This window comes from Helianthus annuus, chromosome 8, assembly GCF_002127325.2.
Source record: "Helianthus annuus cultivar XRQ/B chromosome 8, HanXRQr2.0-SUNRISE, whole genome shotgun sequence".
In the NCBI taxonomy this organism is placed as follows: domain Eukaryota; kingdom Viridiplantae; phylum Streptophyta; class Magnoliopsida; order Asterales; family Asteraceae; genus Helianthus; species Helianthus annuus.
The window spans coordinates 152,613,724-152,623,519 of record NC_035440.2 but is presented as its reverse complement, the minus strand read 5'-3'; the positions used below and the strand labels follow the sequence as shown (position 1 = coordinate 152,623,519).

General features: G+C 39.3%; 1 protein-coding gene across 1 annotated transcript; it reads right to left on the bottom strand.

Moving 5' to 3' along the window:
* Nucleotides 1-2,102: 2,102 nt before the first annotated feature.
* On the bottom strand, nt 2,103-2,627 carry LOC110870638. The gene has a single exon (XM_022119818.1). It carries the CDS (start codon nt 2,625-2,627, stop codon nt 2,103-2,105), a length of 525 nt encoding a protein of 174 aa, XP_021975510.1.
* Between the last annotated feature and the right edge of the window lie 7,169 nt (nt 2,628-9,796).

Below are 9,796 nucleotides of genomic sequence, written 5' to 3'. Positions count from 1 at the left end.
GTTATTGCGAAGCTGGTTGTCGGTGCAACAGTCTACTTTGTTTGGGAAGAACGGAATAGAAGATTATTCACACCGAAAAGGAGAACGAAAGAACAGCTTATTGAGGTCGTTTTATTTACGGTCCGAATGAAGCTTCACACTATGAGGTTTCGGTATTCTGTCCACACGGAGCATGTCTTGCAGGAGTGGAGCTTACCGCGAGGGTTGCTTGTTGCGGATGATGATTGCGGCTGATTTGTTGTTTGTGTTATGGTGGTTTAGAGTTGAAAGTCTCGAGTTTGTACTGATAGTGTGATCTATAGTTTGTGTCACTTGTTTTACTCTTGTATGGCATGTCATACTTGAGAACTGGAGGTGTTTTCTTGCCTTCACTTGGTTTTATTTGGTATTGGTGGTAATAAAATTAACCGGGGTAACCCTTTACCCAAAAAAAAAAAAAAAAAAAAAAAAAAAAAAAAAAAAAAAAAAAAAAAAACTTGTCCAAAAATGAGAAGTAAAACGGCTATCTCTATCAGATACAATAGATAAAGGAATTCCATGTAATGAAACTATTTCATTTACACATAGCTTGGCTAACTGTTCCATACTGAAAGTTTCCTTCATTGGTAAGAAATGAGCAGATTTGGTCAATCTGTCAACAATCACCCAGATTGTATCATTACCTTTTCGTGCCTTGGGTAATTTGGTAACAAAGTCAATTGTTATCAATTCTCATTTCCATATTGGCATTTCTAATTGTTGCAGTAACCATGAGGGTTTCTGATGCTCAGCTTTAATGTCACACCCCTTTCTGCGGCGGAAGCACGAGGTGTGATCATGAAAGGTTCTCATTGCATACGAAAGGTAAACATACTACATGCTCATGAAAATAACTTCAAATACCATAATTTGAAATCATAAGTTAGCGTTTACATCGCGAGTTAACATAAAACATTGTCTTAAAAGGTTTACACTTTATTTAAAGACAAACATAAGCGACATCCACGAGCATAAGTAAGACCACGCGCACATCCATCCTAGTTACCTAAAATACATGTGAGTTTTGGAAAAATGTCAACATAATGTTGGTGTGGATTCATGCAGTTTTGTATTTCACGTTTGTATACTTTGTATAAAAACATAGTTTGTGAATTAATCAAGTTTTCATATATATAAATCCAGTTTCATGTGTACACCACGTACTCATGTATAATCCAAATTCTTCTTGAGTACCCCACGTACTCAAGTATAATTCAAGCTTTTCTTGAGTACCCCACGTACTCAAGTATTCATCAAGTTTTAGTATGGTATGAATTTTATGTAAATAAAGTATTCCTGTAAGTATCAGGATTGTTAATGGGTTGCAAAGCCATTAACATGTGACACGACATAGGAAGTCACCAAACCTTAGGCATTTAATTGGTATATTCTGAGACACAAAAGCACTACTCGGTACTCGCCCTCACCGAGAGTGTGGCTGCCCGGTACCCGTTAGATCTAACCTTTTGTTCTGCGGTCTAGGTATATTGTTGATTGGTGCTTCTGTACCCTATTCGTGACACGATTTCTCGCATCATTTTTCATAGCGCATCCTACTTGGTTCTCGTTTCTCACCAAGCGCGCTTCCCGCATTCTTATATCACATACACTTGGTACTCGTTTCTCACCAAGTGTGTCTCTTGTATTCTTATATCACTACACACTTGGTACTCGTTCTCACCAAGTGTGCTTTTTATTATCATACCATTTGTTAAACATAAAAATATTTGTAACATGTATTTCACCCCCGAAGTTATAAAACTGAAAACAGTTAAGAGAAAAGGGGGAGCATGAACTCACAACTTTGCGTTTCCTTGCGTCGTAAACTTCACCGGGTTTGCTTAATTAACGTCGTAACCTATACGCGTCTTCTTAACGTTTTTTTTTGGGTAAAGGGTTACCCCGGTAAATTTTATAAAGAATCAAAGAACAGGGTGTGACAAAAGTTGACACACACTACTAGACTTGACAGGCCAAGTCTAGGCACACAAACACAAACAACCCAACACACTGCCAAACAACAAACACAACCCGAAAAAACACAGCTAACTAGACGCAATACATAAGAAAAACTAGACTCGAAATCAGCCCGGTTCGTCTTCCATTATTCGCCATGCTTCCAAAAGCTTCCTATGGTTAGCGTCTCTTCCAAACTTGAAACCCATTATACGAAGCCGCACTATATCAAGAACAACTTGTGCCACCATCTCTTCCTTCCTTTGAACGTTTGAAAACAACCGGTTATTCCTTTCTTGCCATATGAAGTATGTAGAAGCCGCAACAACAAGCTTACAAACAATGTGTTCCAGCTTCTTAGAAGCCGCATTCTGCTCAATCCACACCATTATTGAGTTCCAATTGTCGTTTACATTCCCCATATCGATCCTTCTCTTGACAATGTTCCATATCTTCGCCGCATAAGAGCATTGAAAGAATAGGTGATCTCTAGAGTCACGTCCATAATTACAAAGGGGACAGCACATAAGTCGTAGATTTGTCTCACTCCCCGCTTCCCAAACCGCCAACCTATCCTGAGTTTTCAGCTTATTTTTTAAAACCAACCAAAGATGAAACGAGTGTCTTGGAATGCATTGACCATACCAAACCATATTCACCCAAGCCACTTGTTATCCCTAACCCGAAGGTTATCCCAAGCTTCCCAAGAGTTAAAATGCACAATTTTCCCTTCCACGTTTTTCCATCCAACTCTGTCATCCAAATCAGGAACTAGAGGCAGAACCATTACATTTATGAGCACCGGAAATAAATCATACCATGCTTGAGGCCATCTCCAATTACCATTCGCGTCTATAAGCTCCGCAACAGTAGTCTTCAAGTTAAAACCCGCTTGAGCTATTCTCCTAGGAGTGATAAAATTGCGAATCGGACTACACGAGCACCAGTTGTCACTCCACGCATTTGTCTGGGAACCACTACCAATCAACATCCATACATATGGTCTAACCAGCAGACGGATAGATAAGATCTTTCGCCAACTCCAAGTCAAACTACCGCGGCTCTGAATTTCCCAAAAGTTTTTGCCTTTCAACTTGTAAGAATGGATCCATTTGACCCAAAGAGATTCCCGGCTGGTTATGATACTCCAAATATGCGACATCATAAGGGCTTTGTTAACATATGATATACTACGTATTCCAAGACCACCCTCATCCTTAGGCATACAGATGTCTTTCCACGCGACTTTAGACCGAACATTCCCAGGAGCCCCCGCGTTCCAAAGAAATCTTCTCATTCTCTTTTCCAAATCCTTCACAATACGCATTGACAAGATAAAGACCGATGCCCAATACGTATACATAGCTGCAAGAACTGAATTGAGAAGCTGCAACCTACCTGCAAATGATAAAGATTTAGACATCCAGTTATCAACCTTTCTCTCCATGCGTTCCACTAGCACTCGACAATCTCTAAACGAAAGTTTAGTAGAGATTAAGGGGACCCCGAGATAGCGGACCGGGAGAGTACCCTCCCGAAACGGCAACAGACCCAGAATCTCCGCTTTAACATGACATGGAACATTGCAGAAGAAAATTGTACTTTTCGGCAAACTAGGAACAAGACCCGAGACACTAGAGAATTTCTCCAATGTATTCCGAATAAGCTGAACCGATCCAATATCCCCATTTACAAAAACAAACAGGTCATCAGCAAAAGAAACGTTGATAATCTTCTTTTTTGAACAATGTCTATGAAACTTGAACGCAGAGTTCAAAGCCATCTTTTGTAACATGAGAGATAGCACCTCCATAATTAACGTGAACAGGTACGGGGACATTGGATCCCCTTGACGTAAGCCCCGTTTCCCGGTAAAATAACCATGCAACTCACCATTTATGCTAACCGAGTAGGAGACCGTTGTGACACAAGCCATGATCCATGAAACCATTTTCTGGTGAAAACCGAACCGGTTTAAAATAGCTTCCAAAAAAGACCAATTAACAGTATCGTAAGCTTTCTGGATATCAATCTTCAACGCACACCTCGGGGGACCTCTATCCACATGATAATTATGCATAAGCTCCTGCGTAATAAGAATATTATCCGATATCTTTCTCCCTGGAACAAACGCCGACTGGTTTATGTTCACTAGGATCCCCAAACTGCCCTTCAGACGATCAGTGATTATTTTACTAATACATTTATAAATCACATTGCAGCATGAGATCGGTCTGTAGTCAAGCACCGTATTTGGAGTATCAATCTTTGGCACCAAAGCTAGAATCGTATGGTTGATTTGCTTAAGAATTTGACCGTTGTTAAAAAATCACGCACCGCCTTAGTAACTTCTCCACCCACAACATCCCAAGCGTTCTTAAAAAAAGCTGAAGTGTAGCCGTCAGGACCTGGAGCCTTATTCTCGCCTATGCTGAACATAGCCTGTTTAACTTCATCATCGGTAACTTGCCTGACCATGTTCTCCGCCACCTGTGGTTGAAGAACATTGACAAACAAGTCGTCATCATCCAAACTAACCACTTGGTCTTCAGTGCCCATGAATCCAGAATAATGATTAAGTAGGGTACCAGCCACATCAACTCCCTCGAATTGGTTCCCATTCACATCCTTGATGCAGTTGATTTTATTTTTAGCATTTTTACTTTTCACACAATTATGAAAATAGGATGTGTTTGAATCACCCGTGCATAACCACTGCACTTTAGATTTCTGTTTCAAGAAACACTCCTCATCATAAGCCGCTGACTTGAAATCTCGCAAACATATCGCTTCGGAAGACCGAAGAGCAGCATCAAAGGGGTTAGCATCCACCCGTTTTTGAATCTGGTCCAGTTCATTTCTTAGGTCGGTAACTCTTTTATGGAGATTACCTTGATCACGTAAGATCCTCCTAAAGTGAGTTTTTAAGCCCTTCATTTTCATAACCACTGAAAACATAGTAGCACCCTCCACTATTTTATTCCATTCGGACATAACAACTTGGCAAAATTCAGGCTTTGTCACAATAAAGTTTGGAAACTTAAACGGTTTAGGCCGGTCCGTAGACATAGAAAATAATTTCAGGACAGCAGGAGCATGATCAGAGACACGAAAATGCTGAAAAATAGCATATGCATCCGAAAAAACATCTAACATTTTGACATTACCCATAATACGGTCGATCTTCTTTAGCATTCCTACTCCATCTTTTGGTTTTTGGTTCCAAGTATAATGCAGCCCATGACTCTTAACTTCAATCAACTCCGCAGTTTGAACACAATCATAAAACTCTCTCATAGCTATAGTGTGGGAGGACGGACCCATGAGAAAATCCTCCATATTCAATGCAGCATTGAAATCACCCAATACAACCCAAGGAGTATCATGAGTGATGCCTTTAAAGTTGCACAAATCAGCCCACAGGCTTCTCCTATCCTGATACTTGTTCTCCGCATACACAAAAGAACAAAATATCTTCTTTCTAATTGATTTTAATAGAACCTGAGCATGTATAACCTGATCCGATTGGGAGATAACCATAAGATCAATATCATCAGCATTCCATCCCAATATCACCCTCGTACCTCTATTACACATACCTCCATTCGATGTCCATTTCCAGTTCCGGAACACCTTCTTGCAAATCTTATCTAGCTTATTGACATCCACATGAGACTCTAGAATTGCACAAATACTCAAATGATTCTCAGCAATAAACAAACGAACCTCACTTTGTTTCAGGGGTTGGTTCAGACCCCTTATATTCCATGCAGCTAGGCTACCCATTAAAACTTTTGTTACCGGGAGTGCTTGCCCCCTTAGAATTTTCACTAGTCCGATTACCACTCATAAAATCGGCCATCTCCGTCGGATTCAACTCTTTGACTTCATCTGGTTGTTGGATACGGGTACCCCCGTTTTCATCAATGATCGATTTAGCTCTACTCGGGTCCCGCTTCTCCTCGTGCTTTTCATTAGCAAGCACCTCAAATGAGTTTGACACCTTAACATTAGAATTCATGGACCCCGAACTATCCCCTTTCGTTCCGGACGAACTAGCATGATATTTATATTAACGTTAGTCACTAGACTTGTATCGCACAAGTACAGTCACTCTCTTTGGTGTATATATTCTTGTGTTAAAAATATTTTATATTTTTAACTAAGTATCTTACTTATATTATTTTTTTCTAAAATTAATATAAGTATCTCGTGTTTTGCACTTTGCACCCGAATTATGTATCTTGTATGTTGTATGTGTATTTTTAAGTCTCTATACACTAGCACGTATAACACATACTATATACACTTAGCACAAAAGTTGGTGATAAAATAATATATATTTTTCTCTCAAAAATATACATACTTATATCCATTTTTATTTTTGAAGAAATCCTCACTTCTTATCACCAAAAATTAGGGAAACCTTGGTAATATTCTTTAATACATTTTTAGGGAATAAGTTCTTCAAAAACTTATATTTTTCTAAGTGTCAATATTTATAAAAATTTAGACAGAGTTTCCCCTAAAAGTGGAGGTTTCCCATGTTTTCAAAACATGTGTTTATTTTCTTTTAAATCGTCAACAATCATCAACAACAATTATCAACAATAATCATCAACAAAAATCACTAATTTTCCCCATTTCATGAACTTGAATATTTACAAAAATGTGTAGTAATTTACTAGCACATTTAGTAAATCTTGTTATCTTTAAAAATAAGTTTAATTTCTTAAAAACTTTATTTTTAAAGAATATGAAGTTCCACAACTTCTAGTCGGTATTTACGAAAATTATTTCTTTGTTAAAACTTTTGTTACACAAGTGTTCACACACTTGTTTGTTCACAAAAAATCACTTTTGTTTGTGTAAGATCCGGTTATAAAACATGGTTTCGTCTTACAGTTGGTTTTTCGAAAATACCACTTGTAGATCTTTAGATCTATTAGTTTAGACTTCATTTTACAAGAAAAATTCCTTTTTACACAAGTTCATGATTCATGTGTAGTAGAGTTTCACCCCTTTAACCCTTGTTTCTTCCAAAACATCCTTATGTCATGATCCATGATCATGACCAACCCGGGTTAAATGATGATCCGAGCTACCACAACATAGATCGGGTCCAAATAACCACACAAATCAATTACCACAACATTTACACAACATATGAGCTTTTACCCATCATTATTAGTGTTTTTAGTAGACTTTAATGCATCAACTTGTAAGATTTCGAGTTTTAACCGTTACATATCATATTAACCACTTCAAAATAGTTCAAGAATGTGATTTAAGCAACATACCACTAGCTCGAGGCTAGAGAAGAATCTAGACGCAAATAGGGTGGATAAAAGCAAGAGAATGAGGTCCTTCGCTTTCCGTTTGCACCAAGCCTCCTTATACGGGATCCTTGATACTTGTATGGACTTGGAATGTGGTGATCAAAACCGAAAAATTGATGGATTGAGAGGGGGTGTTTGGCCGTAGCTTTTCTAGAGAGAGAGAGGGAGGAGATGAATGTGGTTTGAAGGAGGTGGAGTGTTATATTTATTATCCATACAAGATCTAACTCAATCTTCCATATCTTATAATATCTAGACAAAATCAAATTAAATCTAAGTAATATCATTATAGATCTTTGTAGGATTTTAGAAATCTTGGTGGGGATACTTCTTTGGGCCGTAAGTTTCACATGGGGGGGGGGGTTAATTGTAACTTGCAAGATCTTTCTATATCTTTTGTAATCTTCTAATATCTAAATAATATCAAAGTAAATCCAAACAATATCTAATGGGATATAGAAAGATTTGGCAACTATTTGGTGGGGCCACCCCATGTGAACCGTCCACCTTTAGGATGGGGGGGGGGTAATGTGTAAATTCCAACTCTAATTTATAAACAAGTTAGTTTACAAGTGTAGTTTTTAGGGACTTGTGTGTTATTATGTTATAAGAGGTGTTATGGTGTTCGGGGACCATAACTAGTTCGGAAACATTAAAACAATGCTTCTAGTACTATTTTTTATGTTCCGGGTAATGCCCGGTTGTTCGGGTAAATACCGGTTCGTTAAAGTGCTAGTTTACACTTTTTAGTGTCTTGTAAGTACCTTTCTTGTACCCTTTCAATTCCCAACACTTAGGGAAATATTATGGATAATAAAACGACATCTCTGCAAAGTATTCATATGTTTAAATGCTGAATTATTGCTGAATTATATAAATTCTGCACTTAAAGTGCGCTGCGGGTGCTTTTTAGTGCTTATTTTTGCTTTCGCAATGTATATATATTAACCCTTGTATGTACTCTTGGGTTTTAATGTATTTTTGTTATTGGACCTACACCTAGGCTCCAATTTTATTGTCTGACTGCTTTATGCAGTTCCGTTGACACAGTGTGTCTTACCGGTGAGTTTACTAATATTTCTGACGCAACGCTCTCGTTTTTGCATAAAGCAATATTTTGTAGTATACAATGTGCATGAATTCACTTGCTTAGCATCTAATCAGTCAATGCTGACATCTAAGCACATAATTGCAGTAATTAAATAATAATTAAAGTGTACGGAAGTTACCGGTTTTGTGTCAGTTGTCACAGTCTCCCCCCGTTAAAAGAATTTCGTCCCGAAATTCAGGATGAACTAACCCTCGCAGGAGTCTCTTTGAAGAGGTGGGGATACTTTTCCTTGAACTGGTCTTCGCGTTCCCATGTGTATTCGGGCCCATGCTTAGAGCTCCAACGTACTTTGACAAGTTTCACACTGCTCCTCCTGGTCTTGTTGACTTTCCAGTCAGTAACATCGACGGGTTGTTCTGTAAATCGGAGGGCGTCATCAATATGCACTTCATCCGCAGGGTTGATCACGTTTTCTTGTGTTGGACTCTTCTTTAGGTTGGACACATGAAATGTATCATGTACTCCATTAAGTTCTTCCGGTAACTCCAACTTGTATGCCACGGTACCAATTCTCTCCAAGATTCTGAATGGTCCGATGTATCGTGGATTCAGCTTCCCACGCTTTCCGAATCTGGCTACGCCCTTCCATGGTGAGACTTTTAACAACACCTTGTCTCCCACCTCGAATTCTAAGGGTTTTCATTTTTGATCAGCGTAGCTCTTCTGTCGATCTCGAGCTGCCTTAATGCGCTCTCGGATCTGCGCAATCTTGTCGGTTGTCTCTTGTACTAGTTCAGGACCAACCATACGCTTGTCACCGGCGTCTGCCCAACATAGGGGCGATCGGCACTTGCGGCCATACAGGGCTTCGAACGGCGCGGCCCTTATGCTTGTATGATAACTGTTATTATAGGAAAAATCAACCAAGGGTAGGTGAGTATCCCAGCTGCCGCCTAGATCCATGACACATGCGCGAAGCATATCTTCCAGTGTTTGAATAGTCCGTTCGCTCTGGCCGTCTGTCTGTGGATGAAATGCCGTGCTTAGATCTAGTTGAGATCCAAAGGCTTCCTGAAATGATTGCCAGATCCTCGAGACAAAGCGTCCATCTCTGTCTGAAATAATAGAAATAGGCACTCCATGACGCGTCACAATTTCTTTCAGGTATATTTCAGCAAGCTTTCCAGTGCTATCCTTCTCTCGGATTGGTAGGAAATGCGCAGACTTCGTCAATCGATCAACTATTACCCATATCATATCGTGCCCTCTAGGGGTTCTAGGTAACTTCGTTATGAAGTCCATCAAGATCTGTTCCCACTTCCACACGGGAATCTCTGGTTGTTGTAGTAGGCCAGACGGTTTCTGATATTCAGCCTTAACCTTAGCACAGGTTAGGCATTTACCAACATAAACAGCAATGTCGCTCTTGAGT